Below are 24,995 nucleotides of genomic sequence, written 5' to 3'. Positions count from 1 at the left end.
AAAAAGAAAAAGAAAAACAAAAAAACATTTTTTTCATTTCAAATTCTTCACTCCAACATTTTTCTTTTATACATGCATTTCATAGTAAAATAAAGGTCTAATTGATTGCTCATTCATGTCATTTTTTAAAAAAAAAATAACAACTATCTAATTTGATTATTTTCTTTTAAAGAGGATGTCAAGCAACAAATTTATGCAATGTCTCAAAAGAAAAAGAAAAAAGCAGGAAACAAAGAAAATAGGGAATAACATGAAATTATTGTTCTCACTTACATTTAATTCTCAATCGAGAAGATGAGCTTCTTTGACCATTTAATTTGTCAATTGACGTGGTTTTAAATCCATTTTTAACCTTTTGAAGTATTCATTTCATTAACTTGCATAACAAGTTGTGTTGTTATCTTCATTGTCATAAATTGTCTTTGTCCCATTACATCTCATAGTTTCCTCATTATTCTTTCAAAAATAAAGGATTTGTCCTCATAAAAAGTCAAGTCTATTAGATGATTCTCAATTAGCAAGTTTGGCAAAAATTTGAAGACTTCTTATCGGGACAAATTTATCATTTTTATGAGTATCTGGCCCACCAACTACCACATTTAATGGAGACAAGTCTTATGAGCAAAAAAAGAGTGAAAAATGTAAAGTCCGTTAGACTGAAAACCCAAAAGGGCGGTCTAAGCAAAAGTTAGGACAAACAAAAAAAGAAAAAAGAAAAAAGAAAAAGACTAACATGGAGTTCATTAAGTTTTGTCTTAGGATTAACCTTTAAAAAATAAGTAGTCAAGATTTGAAATGATGTATGACCATCACTTGTCACCCAAATTTGAGCCTAAAAATGAAAATTTTCCTCAAAAATTACCTCAAACAAGGCTCACCCTGAAAATAGGGGCAACATAATGTTCCCATTTCATTCAATTTGTTCATGATACCATCTAAACAATGGAAAAGGAAAAGAAGAGAAATGAACCAAAGGCATAAAGAAGGAATTGTTTTATCCTTGATGTTATTGGTTAAGATAGCTTTTTATGCTAGTGTGACAAGTAATGTGGTGGTTAAGTTCATCAAAATTCAACATCACAATCCTTCACCATATTGTCCTAAGATGAATGGGGCAATAGAAGCGGCAAATAAGAATATAAAGAAGATTATTCAGAAGATGGTGGTTGCCTACAGGATTTAGCATGAAATGCTCTTTTTTGCTCTGCACGGATATCACATTTTTGTTCGTACCTCTACTGGGGCAACTCCGTATTCTCTGGTTTATGGTATGGAAGCAGTCCTTTCTATTGAGGTCGAGATACCTTCTCTGAGAGTATTGGCCGAAAGCAAACTTGAGGAAGCATAATGAGTTTAGGCTCGCTATGATCAGTTGAACCTAATTGAAGAGAAGAGATTGAATGTCTTGTATCATGGTCAATGATATCAAAAAAGGATCAAGAGAGCTTTTGCCAAAAAGGTTTGCCTGCAAGAGTTTCAAGAAAGAGATTTGGTATTGAAGAATATCTTGCCACCTCAAAAAGATCATAGAGGGAAGTGGACGGGAAGATCTATTGAACCCAATAAACTCTAATGCAGCCAATAAATTCTATGCAAAATAATAACAAAAATAAAAAGCTCGCTATGCTGAAAACCTGAAAAGGCAGCTTAGGCAAAATTTAGAGCAACCTGCTAGGCTAAAAACTCGAAAAGAGCAGTCTAGGCAAAAGTTAAGGTCTAAAAAAAATGAAAATAAATAAAAGAAACAAGAGCTCGCTAGGCTGAAAACCTCAAAAAGGCGGCCTAGGCAAAAGTTAGAGCAACCTGGTAGGCTGCAAACTCCAAAAGAAAAACCTAGGCAAAAGCTGGGGTGAAAAAAAAGAGGGGCGAAGAAAAGAAACTGAAAAAGCATTGAAGCCAACACTATAGCAAAGATCCTTGTTTCGAATAACCTCCAAACACACATTTGGGCCTTTGTATATTTTCTTTCATATCCATCTCACCGACCAGTGTTACAATCTGATAAAGTTCATACAAATCAAAAATTGGTTGCTTCTTTTTTTAAGTTTAGTTTTAAGACAAAACAATTGAACTCATCTATCATCGTTAACACGATTGCTAAAAAAAAACAAAAAAATACAAATGCTCATAAGACTTGCACATCCATTACATCATGGAGAGAAACAAACATGTAGTGCAAAATCTTCTATTCATCAATGTTCATTGATTACTATGCTCAATAATTATGAGAATCATTCAAAAGATTAGATTGGGAACAAATCACAATTCATGCCTTCCTTTGATTCCCCCTACCCAATTAAATGAGACATTTGTTTCATGTCTGATTCCTCCATCAATTCATATATCAATGTCGTTTCCCTGAGTCAAAAAACAAAGCAATCACATTCATCATTGTCTCTTATTCTACCCCTTCCTTTCAAGACTAAATTGGGACAACCACTTCACACTGGGGCAAAGCATCTCATTGCCATCTCATCACCTTAACTTTCAATTGGAATAATTGTCTAATCCAACTTTGTTCCCTATTTCCTCATAAATTGGGGCAACTCAAAGTACTCCTTTTATACCGGGACAAGTTCTCAACTATCATCACATTTTCATTTCAACCATATAAATCATGTGTCTCAAGTTTAATCAAGTCAATGCCTGTATCATCCATATTCCGCCATTCTAAATACAGTTTATCCTTCCCATATGTGTCACTGTTTGATTCTATCCACTCGAGTCTAAGGTGATGTAAATCATTTGCCTCACTTGTTCAAGTCCAAGTTAGTCTACATTCTTCCACCTTTCACTCCATTAATTTGACATCAAACTGGGGCAATTGCTCAATCTCTTATTCCCACCAGGTTCTCAATTTTTGTCATATCTTGGGGTAGTTTGCTCTATTTTCTCTATATCAAAATAAAGTCACGTTCAAATATCCTTTTTGAAAAGTCTTCCAAAAAAATCATGTGTCATTGTTATGCATGTTGATTAAATGATGTTTCAAAGGGAATAACAAGATGGTGATAATCACTTAATTGATAAGTTAGGCCAAATGAGTCTCATTTGATTCTAGGTGAGATAAGCTGGAAAGGATAAATTGTGAGATCATTTTTCAAAGAATAAAAGAACAGGATTTCATGGATTTGAAAAGAGGATAAAAAAAAAGGGCGAATAATTGAGACACAAAAAGGGCTTTGCATGAATTTGCTTTCTCTAAAGAAAATAATCATTTTATGGTTTTCTTTGAAAAGAAAAAAAAACAAAATGAAATTTGTCTATGACACCTCATAAGCATCCTAATACCGAATCAAGCATTACATCATTTGTATTAATATGTTTGAAGTGTTCGTTCATGTCCAATCATCACTTGGCATCCACTTTGTTTGCATCAAAGTTTGGTACTTTCCTAATACATGCATTCAAATTCATCACTTGCATATAAAGTCTCGCACTTGTCTGACATCTATATCATCTACGTTTGAGTTTGGCACATGTTTGACATTCATTACATCATAGTTTGGTACACCCATTCAAATCCAATACTTGTCCAACATCCACATTGTTCACATTAATGTCTAATACTTTGTTTAACACATTCATTCAAGCCCAATGCATATTTGTCATTTGCATCACCAAAAGTTTGGTCCATCACTAACTCATGCATTCAAGTTCAATACATGCTTAGCATCCACAACATTTGTACCAAAGTTCGGTACTTATCATGCACATGTAATCAAGTAATGTACTTGCATAGCACATTCATTGAAGTTTATTAACTACTTGGCACCAACATTGTTTCCATCAAAATTCTCACTCTTTAATGTTTCGGGTCCCCGCGCCCATGTTTTTATGATTCGAGCCCCCGTGCTCACTCTTTAATGTTTCGGGTCCCCGCGCCCATGTTTTGAGCCCCCACGCTCACTCTTTTATGATTCGAGCCCCCGTGCTCACTCTTTCATGTTTCGGGTTCCTGCGCCCATGTTTTTAATCAATCTTTCGGGTCCCCGCGCCCATTTTTTTAATTTTCAAGCCTCTATCAATCTTTCGGGTCCCCGCGCCCACGTTTTAATTTTCAAGCCTCTAACAATCTTTCGGGTCCCCGCGTCCATGTTTTTAATTTTCAAGCCTCTATCAATCTTTCGGGTCCCCGCGCCCACGTTTTAATTTTCAAGCCTCTATCAATCTTTCGGGTCCCCGCGCCCACTCTTTTAATTTTCAAGCCTCTATCAATCTTTCGAGCCGCCGCGCTCACTCTTTTAATTTTCAAGCCTCTATCAATCTTTCGAGCCCCCGTGCTCACTCTTTTAATTTTCAAGCCTCTATAAATCTTTCAAGCCTCCATGTGCTCACTCTTTTAATGTTTCATGCCTTTATTAATTTTCAAGCCTCTATGTCCACTCTTTTAATTTTTTAAGCCTCAATGACCACTCTTTTACTTTTCAAGCCTCTATGTTCACTCTTTTAATTTTCAAGCCTCTATGTCCACTCTTTTAATTTTCAAGCCTCTATGTCCACTCTTTTAATTTTCGAGTCCATGTGCTCACTCTTTTAATTTTCAAGCCTCTATCAATCTTTCAAGCCTCCATGTGCTCACTCTTTTAATTTTCAAGCCTCTATCAATCTTTCGAGCCGCCGCGCTCACTCTTTTAATTTTCAAGCCTCTATCAATCTTTCGAGCCCCCGTGCTCACTCTTTTAATGTTTCATGCCTCTATTAATTTTCAAGCCTCTATGCTCACTCTTTTACTTTTCAAGCCTCTATGTCCACTCTTTTAATTTTCAAGCCTCTATGTTCACTCTTTTAATTTTGAGCCCCTGTGCTCACTCTTTTAATTTTCAAGCCTCTATCAATCTTTCGAGCCTCGTGCTCACTCTTTTAATCTTCAAGCCTCTATCAATCTTTCGAGCCCCCGCGCTCACTCTTTTAATTTTCAAGCCTCTATCAATCTTTCGAGTCCCCGTGCTCACTCTTTTAATGTTTCATGCCTCTATTAATTTTCAAGCTTCCATGCACACTCTTTTAATTTTCAAGCCTCTATGCTCACATATCAATCTTTCGAGCCCCCGTGCTCACTCTTTTAATTTTCAAACCTCTATGCTCACTCTATCAATCTTTTGAGTCTCGTGCTCATTCTTTTAATTTTCAAGCCTCTATGCTCACTCTATCAATCTTTCGAGCCCTCGCGCTCACTTTTTTAATGTTTTGAGCTCTCGCGCTCACCTTTTTAATGTTTTGAGCCCCCGCACCCATGTTGTTTAATGTTTCGCGCCTTCATGCTCACTCTATCAATCTTTCGAGCCCTCGCGCTCACTTTTTTCAATGTTTTGAGCTCTCGCGCTCACCTTTTTAATGTTTTGAGCCCCCGCACCCATGTCTTTTAATGTTTCGAGCTCTCGCGCTCATGTTTTTTAATGTTTCGTGTCCCTCGTGCTCATGTTCCTAAATGTTACAAGCTCAAGGACGAAATTTGTGTTTTCTTTACTTATATTTTACTATGATAATATGGAAACAAGAGTTGTTTATATTATCTAGTAAAATTAAGTAAAGAGGGGCAACTGTAGTAACCCAATTTCGTCCGGGAAATGTCAATTTTTGTTTAAAAAAAAAATAGAAAAAAGGTATATTCAAAAAAGAATAAAAAAGACAAAAATACGTAAGTCAAATGTAACACCTCATTGTTTATACTTTTATGGAGGGTAATTTACTATTTTTTATAAAATTTCTAGCCCAGAACGGGCCGTTCCCAATCTGGAACGGGCCGTTCTAACTTTCCAAAAAGCCTTAAAATTTATATCCCAGAACGGGCCGTTCCAAAAGCTGGAACGGGCCGTTCCAACCTTTCAAAAAGCCCTAAAATTTCTAGCCCGGAACGGGCCGTTCTGAATTCAGAACGGGCCGTTCCAACCTTCCAAAAACACCTATAAATTCTAGCCCGGAACGGGCCGTTCCAAAACTGGAACGGGCCGTTCTAGCCTTCCAAAAAGCCTAATATTTCTTGCCCAAAACGGGCTGTTCCCAAAAATTGGAACGGCCCGTTCCCAAACTGGAACGGGCCGTTCCAACCTTCAAAAAGACCTATATTTTTTAGTCCAGAACGGGCCGTTCTCAAACTACCAAAATACCTAAAAATTTTAGTCCAGAACGGGCCGTTCCGAAATTGGAACAGCCCGTTCCGAAGTTGGCCGTTGTGAGTAAAATTGCAGCCCCGGAACGGGCCGTTCCGGATTCAGAACGGGCCGTACCGATCCCTCCAGAAAGTCTATAAATAGCGCCCTTCCCCTTCCCAAAGGCACCAACACACACATCTCTCCCCCCTTGGCCTTCCCAAAGGATACCCTTCCCACACACATCTCCACCTTGGACCAGAGGGAACCCAGAGAAGGAGACCCACTTCTGTAGCGAAGAATTGTGAGTATATTAAACTCATTTCTTTTTCTTTTTTTTATTTTATTATTTTTATATTAGTAATATCTTTAGTCCTTATTTAAATTCAAAATTTGATTAAATATCATAATATAGTTTTAAAATATTTAATATAAATATATGAAATTATTGTATTAAAAATTTTATTGGAGGAATGGTTAATTAGATGTGACATCTTTTTAACCTTTGAATTTAAAGTACAAGTTGTGACAGCTTATCTTTAAATTTTTCCTCCAAAAACAAAAATGCCCGACTAAGAATTTTTAACATCATAACATCGCTAGCAATAATTATAATTAAAATTTTATTGAATTGACTTTGGTGTACACCTTAGTTAATTTTATATTTTTAAGATGAATGAGCTGAGACAGTTCAAGAATCTTATATTTAACAAAAATAAAATTTAATTAAAAAATATCAACACACAAATATTTTTTACAAAGAACTACGTGACTCTGATTCTTCAGTACACATGAAGATACGTAGGAGCAAGAACTAAATCTTGTCGAGCCAAAAAAATAAAAAAATATATTATCCTCCTTTTTATATAACAATAATAATTTTAACCTTTTTTTTCAATGCATAATTTAAATTAGTTAAATAAAACATATTTGATAATTTTAGTGAGATAAATATTTTATAAATTATAAATAATTAGTTTAATTAATTAAAGGTAATCGTCTTAGGACGAACGTTGTGAGGTGCTAATACCTTCCTCATACGTAATCGACTCCCGAACTCAAAATTTGGTTTTCGCAGACTATTTTCTATTTTATGGTTTTTCCAATGTTTTTCCGTAAAAAATAACATTGGTGGCGACTCCCTCTTTTTCAATTTATTTTTCGCCGTCCCGTCGCGACCGAGGTTGCTACAGACACGAATTAGAGAAAAGAAAAAAGCAAAAACATGGAATTATATGGAATGTTACCGTTTAATAGAGATGAATTAGAAGGAATGTGTATGGATTTTTAATGAAATCCATGGAAAAAAAAAACACACACAAAGAATATCATAGTTGTGTAGAATTTACTGTTTAAAAAGTTGTATTTATTAATTGGTGTGATATATTAATCATATTTGAATATATTTATATTTAATTATATATATAAGAAATAATTTTCTTAGTTTAATAGTAAATCTTGATAGATTTATTTTATCTAATAATATATATTTTACATCAAAGTTTAATAATTTAATTGGCACAAAGCATCCACCACGAAGTAATAACTAATTTATGTCGGGAATTATAAACGTACAAGGTAGATATTCTCCTCTTAACATAGTCTATTTTATATCTAAAATTATGATTAGAACCCTAAACCCTAAACACAAGCCACTACCACTTGTGAATATTGGTAACTTCTTTTAATTTTGATTTTTTTCATTTCCAACAAACCACTTATAAGTGTATTTGATATTAATAATTAATTACTCGCATTGAATGTTTTATCTCAGACTATAAACAAATCTCACTCAATGCAATGTATTGTTGTTGATTCAACTGATTTTCAAACACAATGAATATCAAACAATATTTTTCAATCACATAAATCATCTTTACAATATATGAGTGTAAAGTACTTAATTACTACACTAATTCATTGAGTACTCTCTCACTGATAGTGAGTGTTTAATTTATTTCTCATTTTAACCTTCAACTAAAAGAAAAACATGAAATAACATATTTCATTAAGTAGTTATAAGGGTTGTGTTTCAAAATTTTAGTTGTAAAAAAAATAGTTAAATTATTGTGAAGTTTAGTACACAAAAAAGTCAAAGAAAAATGGAAACGAAAGTAATTATTATTAGTTATAGATAACTATCACTTTATTTTGTAATAGTTTTTGTTTAAGATTATTAACTCACTTAATCTAAATATTATAACTTCTATTATTTATATATATATATATATATATTTTATTTTATATTGTTTTTAAATAAATTGTATTGAGATACGAATTGTCTCAATCACTAATATAACATAAATATTTGAATATGATTTTAATTTCTCAAATTTTGGATATATATAAAATTCACATTTAATATAAAGTTATTAAGCAGTGTAATACTTAATAAAAGTTACACCCGTGTTATTTGAACCCTCCTCTCCCTCCCTCCCTCTCTTTCTCTCTCTCTCTCTATATATATATATATATATTTAGTCTCTTAAATTAAAAAGTTATATGTTGTAATCATGTAATTTTAAAAATATATTGTTTTATTTTTTAAAATTAAAAGCTTTTATTTTTAGTATGTTATATTTTGTAATTATTAGTTATGATGTTAATGACTAAAATAATAATTTTTAAAATTAGAAATTTTAAAATAAATTTTAAATTTGAGAGAGCAAAATAATATTTTGTTTAATATTTTAAGGACTAAAAATATGTAAGTTTTAACTTTAGAAAAAAAAATACATATATATATCTTAAATTTAAAAACTAAAAACATAATTAAGATTTAGTCCATTTGTCAATTTTTCTTTAAAAATCTAATAGTTTTAATTAGCTTGACATCCACTCTTATGTCGACTTAACAATTTTAATCTCCTTCTCTATATTTATCAATGGCAAACCTTGACTATGACAAGAGGGAGCTCTCCTAAACTTTTCTAATTTTTTATATATATACTTATATATATATATATATTAATATTATATTTATATATTATTATATTATTAATTGTGATAAAATAAAAAAAAAGTTGAGTAAAAAAACTAGAAATTCTAATATTTTTTTAAATTAATAAAAAATTAATTTATATATAAAATATTAATTTAACACCTCAATTTTTTTTATCCAAATTCCATCGCTATGCTCACTAAATACCTATATACTTACTGTTTATATGTAAAGTCAATATGTCAATAAAAAAATTAATTAAAAAATCGTTGCAAAGAATTTACTTTTAAATTATCTAATCACAATATTAAAAAAAAATCTAGATATATAGTCTCACACTCACATCATTCATAGATAATTTATAATTAAAATTCAAACATTGAAAACATATCATTTTAAGTATGAGTTTTAATAATTTGACACATTCATTAAAAACTTGACATCATATATTTTTTTATTAGTAGAAAAATTCACATTCATTCAAAAGAACACAAATAAACAAATTAATTTACCTAGTCTTCAAAATTAAATTCTTTATATTTATGTAAATATTTATCTAGGTTTAGATATTATTTTAATCTAACACTTATAAAAAATGAAAATAACAAAAGTATTAAAGAATAAATTATCCAAAACAATTAAAAAATACGAATAAAAGATAAAAACAACTATAGTTAAATATATATAATAATAATATACTATAATTTTTTCCCTAAAAAAAAATAATATACTATAATTTTAACTTGTATAACATGTTTAATATATATAATTAAATTTTATAATAAATTATATATATATATATATATATATATATATATATATATTTTATGTTTGAATATACAAATTAAATTTAACGTTTGTATTTGAGGTATATACATGATTAACATACATAAAAGTAATAAAACTTACTTATTAGAGTTTTTTTTTTTTTTTTTTTTTTTTTTTTTTTTACACATTGGAATCAGAAGGTATGAAAATTTTTTATAAGAAAAATTTTACATCCTCCGATAAGATAATCCTAAACGTATTTTAAATGCTTAAAAATTATTTTAAATTATAAAATATTAAATTAAATAATTATTTAATAATAAATTTATTAAACAGTATTAATATTTTAAAACTTCGAACCAATAACTCTTTGGATATAACAATTTTCTTTGGATAAAAATGAAAGCACCAATAACTCTACTACAAAGCATGTTCATTGTTTCTTTTGTTCTTTTAACCTTTTTTACACTTGGATGAATTTGATAACATCTTGATCTACCTATTTCAACAAACCCATATCTGGAGATTGATCTCAATGAGATCATCTTCATTTATATTCAAGATGATAAACTTTTCTATAAATCTTGAACTTAAAAGACAAAGAAGTTTGTTGATTACATCCATAACGATCTTGATCTCAATAACATAGTAACCCGATGTGAATTTATAGAAGGAAACAATACAATTTCTATGACAAAAGTTACTACTCGATAAAAATAAGATATTAATCTATGGTCTAGTTATTGGTATGTTTCATTATGTCATTGATGTCTACTAGGTGATTAATGGTAGATGGAAACAAATATCGATTTTGATTGATCTACTGTTTTCTTGATCCGAAAACAGGTAAATCAATTGACGTTGTTGAACAAAAGATTTTGTGGTCGTTGTTAGAAAAGTACCACCACTTGGTCAAATGAGAAGTAGCAGTTATGAAGTGCATTTACAGTATTCCATTTCTCGTATGAATAGCAGATTGCAAAATTGCCACAAGCTCCGCCCACGCCTTCTGTTTAACAAAATCAGCAACAGCAAACACACAAATAATCACTCATCACTCAGATTCAGATACGTGTATATACGAAAAAATTAAAAATCGATTAAAATTGGAGATGCGGGGGATCGAACCCCGTGCCTCTCGCATGCAAAGCGAGCGCTCTACCATTTGAGCTACATCCCCACGATATTTATCTACTAAAATATATAATTTTGAAATTTAAATTTACCATTAATCCTCGTATATATTAGCCACGAAATTAGTGTAATGCAATTTTGGATAAAAAAAATATCCTGACATCTCTTAACTACATATCTTTGACTTTGTTACTGACATGAGTTGAAATTTGTTTGTCTTCTTTATGCTATACAACTATGTTAACAATTAAAAAGATAAGTTTAAAGGAATGTTTGATGGAAGAATAAATTTTTAATGTCTGAAAATCATGATTTTTTGTGAAAAAAATATGTTTACTGCAATGAAATATATATTTTTTAACTTAAAAATGTTAGATTTTTACATATCTCATAATATCAATTTAATGAAAAACTTGTATAATTTTTTATTATAGAAAATCATGTTTTCTTGGAATATTTTTTTTTCTTCTTATGATAAACTAAATGTAAAACATTAATATTTCTTGTACCGGAAGGGTCCTATCGGCCACGTGTATGGGTTACGTGGACCGACACGTCATGTCTTATCAAATATTGACACAGTTGACATGTATTCGGCTCGGCAGAAAGCCGAAAAGGATAGACAACCCAACTCTTTTCATATCGGCTCGGCTAGAGGCTCAACCTTTCCCTATCGGCTCGGCCAGAGGTAGAGAACGAGGGGTCGTCTCGACCTTTTCCTGTCGGCTCGGCCAAGGGCCGACAGAGTCAGAGCAGTTAGTACGATGATCATGATTAACAAGAGAAAACGCGCAATTAAGGCATAATTAGTCGATTAGCACCGTATTACCTAATTTGGTAAATGTCAGAAGAGGCCCACCACACTCAGGGCCCATGACAGGTAGTATAAATAAGTCACACGAAACGAGGTATGTCACTGTTCATTTATTACACTCGAGAATTGCGTTTGTCCTGATTTAAGCGTCGGAGTGCCTTTTGCAGGTACCTTCCCCCTTAAGCATCCACCTGAAGCTCTCGTTCGACCCTTCACTTACCAGAAGATTACGAGTGTACCCTCATACAGGTACATTTATAATTTTAAATTCCTGAGAAAGTAAAAGTACCCCCAAGATTTTTTCATTAAAATGGACATAGATTTTGAAGCGCCAATGCCGGGGGTGTTGGAGTCTCTGCAAATTGGAAGCATGGGACGGTTGAAATGTTATTATGATCTCTCCCACATTGTGCTAAAGATAAATAATTAGTATATGTCCTCCCAATATCTCAAGACAGCTCATTTCAAAGGAATACTCAACCTTTGTTGTGGTACTTCTCCCAATATCTATCACAAACCATAGTCTCATTTAGGCACGGCAATTTTCACTAGTGTGAAATCCATCATAGGGGTTTCTGAATGGTGGTCCCCTCTTAAATAAACTTTTTAGAATATTACATCATCCAATCCAATGGTTATGAATAGAATACAATTAATTGATCATGACAACCTTATACATGTTGGTTTCAACTTACAAACAATGTCTCACAAACAAACAAGTAACAACAGTGTCAAATTGAAGTCACTTTTTTGGTAAACACAAAACAGCATTTGGACCTTCTTTAACATTTACTCTAATAGTCAAAATAAGCAGAACAGCACTAAGGTCGATGTCCAGTGTAGTATCCCTGTCCGCGCCAATTTCAGCATCACAATGCCCATCAATTTTTCTGAACGGCACAAGCTTTGGCAGTGCATGCACATAATATAATAACTCAAACAGCCACGCATTCCGATGGAAAAATAACCAGTTCCCTTTTGTTCAATTTTTCAACATGTGTGGATCCCAGCACCAGCCTGTGTCCAACGTTCAAAAAGCCATTCAAACTTAGGCGAGTAAATTACGGACATTTCTACACCTTTTTGTAAAACCAGTACCCCGAAGCCACTATCTTTTTTTCCCTTCCCCCAAACGCGTTTAACTCGCTTGCTTCCAAGTTCTAAGTTCTAACCATGCAGATGCAGCTTCTCCTTATGCTAACATTATTTACATTGCAACTACAAGCCATTCCCACACCTTGCAAGACCTCATGTGGCAACATTCCCATAAACTACCCCTTTGGCCTAGAAGATGGTTGTGGTGCACCCCAGTTCAGACACATGCTAAACTGCAGCACCGACTTGTTCTTTCAAACACCTTCAGGTGCTTACAAAGTTGAATCCATCGACTACGGCAAAAAAACCATGACAATCTACGACCCCTCAATGTCCACTTGCTCCATTCTTCAGCCCCACCATGACTTCCAAATGACGGATATTCAATCCGCTATAATCCCCCCATCACAGGACACAGTTTTCGTGCTACTAAACTGCTCCATAGACTCTCCTGTTCTCAACCACTACAAGTACCTCTGCTTCAACTTCGCTGGTCACACGTGCGACGAGCTTTATGGGGCGTGCAATGCTTTCAGGGTCTTTCATTTGTTGACGAATAGTTCCCCACCGTGTTGTTTCACTAGTTATGGCACGGTGAAGTTCATGAGCATGAACATATTGGACTGCACGCACTATACAAGTGTGTTGAACACTGATAACTTGAAGGGTGTTGGCCCTTTGGACTGGGTTTATGGGATTAAGCTTTCTTTCAGTGTGCCTGATACTGGGTGTGAAAGTTGCAAACGATCTGGTGGGACATGTGGGTTTGATACTGACACAGAAGGTTTGCTATGTTTGTGCTCTAGTTTCGCTAATTCAACAAGGGCATGCGGTAAGCAACTTTGGAATTTAAATCACATGGTGTTATTTTAGGACAAACTTGGATACATTTTTTTTAGGTTCTTTTTATAATATTTTTTAACCAAAATTAAAATTTTATATCATGTCAACCAAAAATGAGAACATAACTAAAGACATAACGGTGTATATAATTGAGATTAATTCTCACTTTATAAATTAATCTTATAAAATTAAATCAAACTGTAAATTACTTTTTAAAAACATCCATAATCAACAAAATAAAGAGGTTAATATATGTCGAAATAAAACTACTATTATCATTAGAGAATAACATCCAAAAGAATGTAATTAAGTTTTTGTCTGTTATTGTAATCGGGGTTGTATGCTAACTATAATGTCTTTGTTTCTGTTTTGCTTCTTAGCTGCTGGAAATATGATATCGAAAGGACAGAAGAACGTTCCTTGGACACACTATCTACTGGTTTTGCTTGTTGTAGCTTATTTTCACACGAGGGTGAGGCTCCTTTGAGAGCTTTATGTTTTTTAGTTTTCATTCCATTCTTCTGGGCAGAGAGAGTTTGTGTAGTTTTATGTTTGTAATATGCTTCTTTGAGACTTCAAATTGGGAAAGTGTGGTTTGAAGTCGCAAGATTATTCTTAACTCTCCAATGATGCAAAATGGCTTGCCAAAATACAATAGTTGCGTCATCTTCCTTTTTGTTGTTCATGAGTGGGCATAATAGAAAAAGTGTAGCCATAATAGAAATTAAGATGCAAGCGAAAATGAGATGGGAAAAAAATGATAGTTGTTAATAGTTTTTGGATATTGAGGTGTCCAACTGTGACCAAAAAAATGAAAACAACTACTGCGTAAGAAATGCCAGATTTTTTTATTTTTTATTTTTTAAGGTGAATGAGAGGCAAAACAACCTCCAAAACTAGAAACTCCGCAGGAATGCGGTTCCGGTTACATCAGCCGTGAAAGCAAAAGAAGGAATAACATAAAAAAAAATCTAAACTGATAACCAATGGTATGGGCATGGACATAATCAGCAAAGTAATAATGTGGAATTGTCTAATACCATGTTTGGACACCGCTAAATCTTAGGGATTTTTTAAATAATAAATGGTTATTTCTTCAAAATAAATTAAATTAAACACATACATCCTACATTTAAGTGACATTAGTCTCAAGTTTGAATCTCATGATTAATAAGAAATTTTTTATTAAAAATCAATCAGATTTTTTCAACAAAAATTAATTATTGACAATTTTTTTAATTTCTTGAAATAACATTTGAGGGGGAAAAAATCATTCTACAAATCATTGTTTCTCTTGATTTCACATTAAATTCTATAAGAAAAATGTAAACACTTTTTATAGGTTAAAAAAAAATTTGCCCCCTATATTTTTAATAAAAAAATACATATCCCCCAACTTATATATATATATATATATATCACATTTAAAAGAGCACAAATAAACATTTCCTCATTTGCGTAAATGCTTCTCTAAGATTATATATTATTTCTGTCTAATAATACTAAGAAAATAAAAATGACAAAAAGACTAAAGAATAAATTATCTAGATAATTAAAATATCAATAAAAATGGAACAACCCTAATTAAATAAATACAATAATACAATAATACAATTTAAAATCTTAATTAAAATTTATATTATAATATAAGATATTTTATTTAATTATATATTATATATCTTTTGCGAATACTCGTAAAGTTCGGAGTATATTTTGCCACTGCGGCAACGCAGTTAATCCATCAACTACTCAAATCTGAAAAGTTGTTCAGTAGTACATTTTCGCAGCTCCATGTATGGTGCATCAACACTCATTTGAAATCTCGACACTGTAACCGTCGTCTTGCTGTACTCCCCAGTAAAAGAATAATTATACAAATCAACAAATAACAAGTAGATATTTTCAAAACAAATAATAATTTCTCTTTTGTACACACATTTCCAAGCCCCGACGGCTTGTCTTACACGAAAAATTTAATTTACACGACCTTGGCAACACCGCATAAACAAACGATGGTTATCTGTATTGCTGGAAATATGAATCGTACACAGGGAAGGCATTCAGGAAATTCATGACGAGCTCCGATGGCAAAACTAGTTCTCGTTTGAGCAATTGGTGGTACTTCTCTATCAACGACGTCAAGATCTTTTGTTCATCAACATCAATTAATTGACCTGTATTCGGATCAAGAAAAAAGCAGATGAATTAAAAACGACATTTTTTTTCCATCTACGATTGAATTGTGAATAAGCAACCCTGATCAACAACAGGGTGAAATGGATCGCAAGTATTGCTGCGTCTAAAAATCCAAGCACATTAAATCATTGTGATTTGTCAATTTCATTAATTTCTTAAAATGATATTCAAGCAACAACCTCCAAAATTCGGACTAATTATAGCGATTCAACGATCAACTCATTTTTCAAAGTTTGATTGGGTAGATGGATGATGCATGTACAAAATAAAAAGCAGATAAGCACGTATTCCCGTGCGCATATACGTTAAAGGCATACCTAATTCCAGCTCCAGTTCTTGATCTTCAACGTCCACCTCTTCAATATTATTTGAACCGTTTTCTAATGCCTCAGCAGCTTTAGCATACCTATTAAGAAATTCTTCTTCAGTTTCTTCATATTCCTCAGTCTCAGAGTCCTATTCAAACAAACAAACCAAAAAAAGGGAATTGAGTAACCAAGAGAACATGTTAATCACTGCACACTGTAGGCAAAAGAAGATATATCATATATGTTGATATGTTACGAAGTATGAACAGCACTAAATGAGATACTCTGGAAGATAATTAGAAGATCAACCTCATCATAATCATCATTGTCACTATCCTCCTCCTCCTCCTCCTCCTCGTCATCATCATTTTCAGCATCATCAGATCCTTGTTCATCTTCTTTCTCGTCATATGCTTCTTTCAATCGTACAGATACCTCCAACAGTGAAGCAAAGCAGTTTTGAATTCCACCACCACCAGACTTCCCTTGTTTGATAAGTTGCTCAATCAATCGGGCTAACGTCATCACTAAAATTCATCCATTAGGAAAGAACCAAAGTTTGTTAAAAAACAATTTCAACTGTTTGACTTTATTTATCTGTAATTGTTAGAACTTAAAACTTAGATGAATAGCAACCCTTCAAACAATTTGTGGTTAAAAATTCAATTATGAGCAAAGAACACAAGTTCAATGAAAAACCATGTAGGGTACATTTTTGAAGTGTTCCCAAACAAGTTTTTGTGATTAGATATAGGTTTTCCCTTTTCAACAATCAACATTTCATGTTTCAGCATAAAACAACAGAATAACATTGTGCTGAATGAAAACAATTTTAGAAAAGTATAATTGTGCAAGGTGAAGGAAAATATGAAAACATGTAATAAAGACAATGAATAGTTAAGATAGACCATTAATTAGAAAAAAGGAGAAACATATATTACTTAAATTTAAATTTAGTAATGGCTGAGATTTACCCATTAACTTCATCTCAGCCTCCACCATCAGACCAGGCTCAAAAGATCTATTGGATATATGACACAGAGCAGATGCCCATATTGTTATGCCTCCATGTGCACCCTTTTCCAGAATACCTTCTATAATATCAGGATAACACAAATAACATGAAGATATAGCAAGCAATAGAGGCTTCCAGAGTGAACCAGGCGTGCTTTGAACTTCAATGAAGTGAGAGAAGGCTGCCCTACTAAATGCAATAGCCAATGACTGCTTTACACCTTCAGTGTCATGTGAGTAGGTTGGACAATGTAGTAATATATGGACACATGAACAAGCTCTCAGTGTTGCAGAAGGATATTGCTTAATTGCCTCACTGATGAAAGCGCCAATGCCCTCTACAATTGAACGTTCAGGAACAGGTGGAGCTGGAGGGGGTGGCGTCTCTTTTACAATGAAGTTTTTCAGCCTATACTTACGATCTAAATTCACAGTTTCCTTAATCACCCCAAAAATTGATAAATCCTCTGATTCCTCCCATGCATGCCACTCTGCGATCATTTCAGCCCAAACTGACAGCAGCTCTGATACTTTAAGCTCACGAATCATGTGACTTCCATCAATAGATAGCAAGACAGACTGTAGCAATGTTGACAAATCTTCTATGCATGATGAGGGGGGACACTGCTGGTCTTCTTGATCCTTATCAAATTCAGGAAAAACATAATATAACTTTATCATGACTATGTACCTAAAGATAAACTTCTCCATAAATACTTTTAGCAGGAAATTTTTTTTTAGAAGAAGCTAATATAAAAGAGTTTCTCAAAATATGTTTAACTTTTCGAGAAACTTATTTTATTTTTTCTTCTCCAAGAAGTACTTATGGATACATTTATCCAAACAGAACCTTAATATTATGATATAAAAGAATTAAGGAAAGGCAGTTGTTGATTGATAGCCAAACCATAAAGCAAGGGAAGACTAATCAGCACAAATACTTTAATGTATAAGCAAATGCACTAAAAAGTACAATAGAAGTTAAACAAATTAGAAAAAGTGCTTGTCTTGAGATTATTATTGTGGTCACTGAAAACATTTGAGGAATTTAGAAGTGAAAAAATAAATAAAAATGTGGCAAGATAGATCATCACAAATCAGAGCCTCAACAAATCCATTCAAATTCTCTTTTTTGCTTTCCCTTGGGAACATGAAGTTAAGAAAATCAAAGTTCAATTTAGAAAGGCACTCAAACTAACCAGTGTGCATTGAGGGGTAAGCCAAGCCTGATGCAAGAGTGCAGCAAAAGCTCTACCAACTGCCACTTGACCTGCAGCCCATTTTTCACGAGACTCATCCAACTCAGACTCCTCAGGCCTAGAGCCTTCCCAAGTCTGACCCATAACTGCCAGAGCAGCAATTGCACGTTCAACCACCTATTGTACATACACATGTCAAAAGAAGTACCTGTGTAGTCGTGTTGCCTTAAAAGTGAAAATCAAAGCAACTGAATAAAAAACATGGCCACACATCACCATGGATACCAAAAACTTTGAACTTAATGTTATCATGGAAGAATTCACCCAAAAAAATGTTATAATGGAAGCAAGCATTATATTGGTTACGGATCAAGGCACAGGGATGTATAAAGAAATAAAGGGAAATACAATGCAATCAGCAAGCATAAGTCTTTTTTTTTTTGTGAAAATAAGCAAAGCATAAGTGACTATATACTTTGCTACAAGAAGACTCTGCAGCAGACAAATAGGAGGAACATATATAACCTATAAAACAAAGTGTTCAATTTAGCAAACTAGAGGGTGAATAAGTCTTCAATTTCAACCAACCTACAGATTGTTAAAACTTCCAATCTTGAAAACCATTTGAATTCATATCAAGAAATTTCAATAAAACCTTGCAATGAAGTTATATATATTTAGCATACACAGATTTAATGTTATTATGTGATTGGAAATAGAAATGATTTAATACCAATAAATAAACACAAGAAATATAAACATACTTGAGGCCAAGGCTCCATATTGGCAGTTAACCATTTTGATACTGTACCCACTATTGATGAGACAATATGTGGGATATGGACTGCAACTTTCTCATCTCCAGCTTCCATAATAGAACTGAGAAGCTGAAATAAGATGGAACTCTCGCTCTCGCTCTCGCCCTCATCATTTCCAATGTTGGCAACTATTACTTGGAGAAGGGGTAGAAAATCAGGGGGCATGCAGTCATTCTGAAAAAGAAACGAAAGCTTGGTAAAAGAGAAAAGGAATCAGAACATCCCAGTCCAAAACAAATCAGGGAGCTAAAAGCTCACATCAAGCAGTGTGGTAATTGCCCCAGCAGCAGAAACCCGCACTGGATAGCAAGAAGGCTCCTGCTTATCTGGCATGACCAATGCCATGAGCATCTGGGAATATACATCAGTACTCATCTCCTGAAAAGACACAGAAACTAACATGGGATCAACTAAAAATGTGATGAAGGTATTTCATCCCAACAGTACATGAAAGCATATTGAGAATCAATTTAAATTCGAATTTGCTAGAGTTATGATAACATTGTTGACATTCTGTCTTACTTCTGGTAGACAGGAGCCTAGTTCTCCAAGTACCCAGTTTGCACTAGCAACTAGGTATGGTAGGGACACAGCTACTGTATACAGTGGCAAGATCCGTGTACGAACTAGAGTTGTTACAGATTCAGGTTCTTGTTCCCTCAAAAACTGTATAAGAAATGGCAGAATTTAAAACTCCTTTTAGTAAATTAGCATTGAAACACTAATGCATTGTTAAACAAAAGTGAAATGTCCTCACATCTAGCAGGCCACCGTATGCCATCAGAACGCCAAAGTAACTGCCATAGTTCATAGTGTAACAAGAACATGCAGGAAAAGTCATTTAAAGAAGGGAACATAAAATTATTAATAAAAAATAAATATGTTCAGGAATGAGGCACTGCTTATGTAAAGGGAAGCAAAAAAAGGAAAGGAAATAAGCTAAATATAGAGTAAGAATGTCTACACAAAAAAAAAAAAAAAAAAAACCCTTGTCCCTTCAATCAGGAACAAGGTTCTTTCGGAGAAAAAAATTACGGAGGCATAATCAATACAAAATATGTACAAGGCATCAAATGGGTATAAATTCATCATAGCTATAATCACAACTGATTAGCTGCATGTTTGATTAAATTGGCTTGATTTGTGATAATAATTGACTTGTTTTGGCAACTTCTTAAGTGCCCTTTTGAAAGCTGTTAGAGCCCAAAACAAATTACAAAAGAGCAATTGGTCTAACGATTGTCACATGGACTCAGTCTGGAAGGTTTACACTAGGAGGCAAAAAGGAGAGTAACTGTTTTGGGGATTTTCTGTTATCAAATAGGAAGGTTTGTGTGTGACTGCTGTACGTGAAATCATTATGTTAGTTATGGATGGAGAGCAGTAGCTCTCTGTAGGAGCCTCCCTCTGTGGCAGTAGGAATATTTCTTTCAACTGTAATTTTCATTTTCATAAATAATACATACAACCTATCTCTCTTTGTTGCATTGTTTCCTGTTTAATTGTTAAGCAGTGACTCTGGTTTCTATTAAAAACAATTATTTCTTCCATAAAAAATGATGTCAAACATGAACCAAATTCAACTGAATACATCCCTCTGAATCTGATTCAAAAGAAAAGGAATACACACTGTTTAGTATTTCATATCTATCTTATTGCTTTGCCTTGCCAATAGGCTGCCAAAAACATATTAACAAATAAACAGAGTATTTTTCACCATAGATCAGGTAATTGACCTTAAAATAATAATATGCATTTATTTAAGGCATATACATGTTAAACATACCCTTAGAGAGTTAGAGTATTAAAACTCACTCATTTAAGATTTTCTTTTGAGACACATTGGAATCGGAAGGAATGGAAAACTTGGACAAAAATGGAAGCACCAATAACTCCCCCATAGAGCGGCGTTCGTTGCTTCTTTTGTTCTTTTGACCTTTTTTACGCTTGGATGAAGCTGATAAACTGTCGGAGGCAGTCTCCATTGGTGGACCCTGTAGACATTAATGACAAAATGAACCATGACAATAACCAGGGCATAGATTAATGAATTTTTATCAAGAAATAACCTTTGACATTGAAATAACACCAAGTAAGTTCACTGCACTTTTTCTGGCTGTGAACAAATCCTCTCTCCACCCACAAATTTCACCCTAAATATAAAACTCAGGTCAGATATATCTAAAAGTTAAGGTAAAACAAAAACAAAAAGATCAATTTTCATACTATATCTGAAGGAAGATTCTTCCGGATATACTCATCTGGGTCTTCTTCCCACTCTGACACATCCTATGCATAAACATTTCCATAAGAAATTAACAAGAAAAGTATATGTTAAGCAACTCCATTTCATTAATTTATTATTCTTAAGAAAAAGTTTATCCATGTTACGTTTCTTAAATAAATTCTGACCTTCTCATTCATTACTAATGCCGGGAAGATTGCAGATTCCAATAAAGTTGTAAAATGTGGAGAGACTAATCGCCATCCCTGTATAAATTGAAATTTAATTTAATTAATGATGAATGTTTTGAAGAATACACACAATAAAAAATTGCAACATTCAAACAATTGAAATTAAATTTTTAAAATAATTGAAATTAAAGAAAGAAAGAAAGCAAAAAATCAGAAAACCTACCGGCCCAGTCTCCAGTACATTTGAAATTACATCAAAACCTAGGGACAAAAGCCTCTCTGATAGGAAAGGAAGTTTCTGCAAAAGGAATGACAGTTCAAATTTTAGAATGCCCAAAATATGAGGATTGACAAACTACAACAACAAACATCAAGGTAATGTGCATCCAAAATCAAGTTATACAAAAATGAAGAACTGAAAGCAGTGTGTTAAATAAATATCGGTGGCCAATAAATAAAATGCTGGGCGAACAACAGTTTAACAAAGACTATTGATGAGTAGAATAGAATTTTGGAAGTCAGAAAACTAGAATAGCAAGCATAACCAATGTTCAGGCAAACTAATAACCAGTTATTAAATACAAGAATTAATGGCAATATCTTACACTGGTATTTTTGCTAAATTTGACTATGTTTAAAACACAACTTATAATTTCTGGCATCAACCTGAAAATTAAGGGCATAGTTTCAATATATAATACTGAAAATGTTTATACCAAACCAATAAAAAAAAACCATTAAACTCCATATTACTTATCAGAATGTTTCCTGTGCCGGGTTACAAGGGCAGAAAAAATAAGCAGACTTCTTTTTCCAGTCTTCAATCTTGTCAAATATTCATCTTCTTGATTGACCAAACAATCAAAGCACAGAGAACCCAAAATGCTCATTAGGTCCCGACAGAATGAAGGCAAAAGAGGAGCCAAAGTCAATGGCATGTAGGACCTCACCTACAAGTAAGTAGAAATGTCTAAATAAAAAGTGAACAGGACAATTTAAAAAGGATATCAAATAAATAGCAGTACAATATAAAGTCAATAGCACTTGAATACTATTCACCAGGGGAAAAAGTAACAGAAAAAGTAATAGGTCACATAACATTAGCTTAAAGTTTTCCTTTTCACAGGGAAGAATTTATTTATCTTCAACATGTTTAATAGTAACCTAAATAGGATAACAATAACAGGGTCATGTCTCCTACGCCTTATTTTTCAGTATAAATAAGAGACAGGTAGCACAAAGTAATTTTCATCCTTAATTTTCTCAAACGTCTCTATAATGTGGCTGCAGATCACAAATAAAAAGGTAGCACTTCTGTTTTTGTTATAAGAAATTCATCTGCTTTCAACAAACCACTCTGCAGACTAACAATAGTCTGCATGCATGCCACTGGGAAAAATTAGAATTGAGACTCCACAAATGTCAGTTGAAGCTGCCAAGCCAGAAACTAATAGCATCAAAGGCCAACTTATAGATGTACTGTAGACTTAAATACTTAATAGAATTTAATAACAGAAGTACAAAAAGAGTAGGCATTTGCATATTAGAAGATAACCCAAGAATGCCATTTAGATGGTAAGATCATTTAACTTCTAGGTTTAAGCTCCACCATGATTGATTATTATCTAATCAATGCAGACAATAACCAATATATAGATTTTGTGTCAATTATGCGTGTGTCAAACCAATACTTACTGCAAAATGAAGGCATTTGCATATAGTGAGGAGGGCTTTCTCAATTTCTTTTTCTGTCCTTCCATGGGTTGCTAAAGCCTGATCCAAGCATCATATACTCAGAAGCAAACCTCATAAGAAATAGTAAGCAAAGCAAATAAGAAAAACACAACACCTTTTCAACAAATTGATGGAAAACAGTAAGCAAAGGCACAAGAATTTCTTTGGATATAAGCTCCAACTGTGGTGGTACCGGCTCCTTTGCCACTTTAGGATTCAAAAAGTACTGCAAAATGAAGGAGCGAATTTGAACATAAGTCAAATCAACCAAAGCCCACCTTTTATCATCTCCATTAATGGTTTAACAATTTGAATTTTCCCAAGCCTTTCAGCATTCATCACATACAAAGTTTTAATAAAAAAATAAAGAGCTAAAATGTTACTGTTATAGAAACAGTTGCAATCCTAAAGTTCAGATAGCAGCAAACTGGGGACACAAATGCACGTGATAAAGAAAAAGATTCTCAATGAAAGATATGTTGAAAAGAATATGTTTCAGACTCCAGAGACCAAAACTGGCAAAGATTCTGAATGAAATTAAGACCGTATAATATAAACCAGGGGAAAAAAACATGAGAAAAAAGCACATGTAAAGATTGTACAATGCATGACACAAATCAATGATGACTGCTAAACTAAGGTTATATTACCTCTTTTATACATCAGCTCGATCATTAGATAAAAATTATAGACAAAGCAATGACCAGCATTCCTTTCTCACGAAAGCACATTATGACAAACTGCATGGAACAATAGAAATTTCTAAAACTCAACCACAGACTTCGAAATTCAAATACCTGGAATGGTCTGAGAAGAGCATGGAGAACAAGAAGTGCATTTACGGTATTCCATTTCCCGTTCACACCGCTGATCAGATGGCTATTCTGAATAGCAGATTGCAAATTAGGCACAAGCTCTGGCCACGCGTTCTGCTTAACAAAATCAGCAACAGCAATGGAGCGGAACTGCAGACACAGAAATAATCACTCATCACTCAGATTGACATATGTGTATATACGAAAATCAAAACGAAACACGTTCATAAGAAATTAGAATGCAAAAATCGCAAGCGTACCACTTCAACTAAAATCTTGAGAACGGACAACTCGACCTGGAGCAGAGCTTGCAATAGCTGCTCCTTGAACTCATTGCTGACGTTCGAAGGCGCGACGCCGGTGGTGCTATCGACGTTTCGACGAGTGAGGTTCTTCAGGTAGGTAGCAGCGGCGATTTTCTGACCTTGATTTCCTGCTCCTGTTCGCAAAACACGAAATCAGAACCGTCACGATTGTTTTGAGGTGAGGAAAGGAGTTGAATAGGAAAATTGAAGTTGTACCGGTGGAAATGGAGAGGAGATAGAATGGGAAGTGCGGAGTGAGGGAGAGGCGATCGAGCACATCGGTGGCGGAGCGGACGGCGGCAGCGTCGTGGTTGAGTGTTTGGTCCAGCAAGTGAGCGATCTGAGCAAGGTCCTCCGCCATGGTCAATGCTGGTGCGACCACTTCAGAACAAAAACCCTAGTTTCCGTCACCAGCTTTTACATATTGGCGGGAATGTGTCTGCTATTTATATAACATTTTCCGCTTTTTTGAGATAAGGGGAAATGGAAAAGAATGCTACATTT

The 24,995-nt window shown here is 33.6% G+C and overlaps 2 protein-coding genes and 1 non-coding gene across 3 annotated transcripts; 1 reads left to right on the top strand and 2 right to left on the bottom strand.

Annotated features, from left to right (window-relative positions):
- Window positions 1-10,908: 10,908 nt before the first annotated feature.
- Window positions 10,909-10,981, bottom strand: TRNAA-UGC (transfer RNA alanine (anticodon UGC)). The gene has a single exon. It is a non-coding gene; the product is annotated as a tRNA-Ala (tRNA).
- A 1,690-nt stretch (window positions 10,982-12,671) lies between these two features.
- Window positions 12,672-14,372, top strand: LOC109809296 (wall-associated receptor kinase carboxy-terminal protein). Its single transcript, XM_020372557.3, has 2 exons — window positions 12,672-13,676; window positions 14,068-14,372. Exons 1-2 carry the CDS (start codon window positions 12,923-12,925, stop codon window positions 14,172-14,174), a joined length of 861 nt encoding a protein of 286 aa, XP_020228146.1. The 5' UTR covers window positions 12,672-12,922; the 3' UTR covers window positions 14,175-14,372.
- Window positions 14,373-15,394: 1,022 nt separating this feature from the next.
- On the bottom strand, window positions 15,395-24,949 carry LOC109808337 (ARM repeat superfamily protein). Its single transcript, XM_020371291.3, has 21 exons — window positions 24,708-24,949; window positions 24,447-24,625; window positions 24,169-24,336; window positions 23,487-23,597; window positions 23,333-23,410; window positions 22,391-22,587; window positions 22,243-22,303; window positions 21,861-21,935; window positions 21,635-21,712; window positions 21,449-21,511; window positions 21,292-21,375; window positions 21,038-21,216; window positions 19,980-20,019; window positions 19,745-19,888; window positions 19,481-19,600; window positions 19,169-19,396; window positions 18,405-18,581; window positions 17,166-17,847; window positions 16,501-16,718; window positions 16,201-16,339; window positions 15,395-15,861 (listed from the first exon to the last, which is right to left on the bottom strand). Exons 1-21 carry the CDS (start codon window positions 24,850-24,852, stop codon window positions 15,704-15,706), a joined length of 3,324 nt encoding a protein of 1,107 aa, XP_020226880.1. The 5' UTR covers window positions 24,853-24,949; the 3' UTR covers window positions 15,395-15,703.
- Window positions 24,950-24,995: the final 46 nt, after the last annotated feature.

Source organism: Cajanus cajan, chromosome 5 (genome assembly GCF_000230855.2).
Source record: "Cajanus cajan strain Asha chromosome 5, NIPB_CcT2T_4, whole genome shotgun sequence".
Classification (NCBI taxonomy): domain Eukaryota; kingdom Viridiplantae; phylum Streptophyta; class Magnoliopsida; order Fabales; family Fabaceae; genus Cajanus; species Cajanus cajan.
The sequence above is the reverse complement of the archived record's forward strand: the minus strand, read 5'-3'. Positions and strand labels throughout refer to the sequence as shown.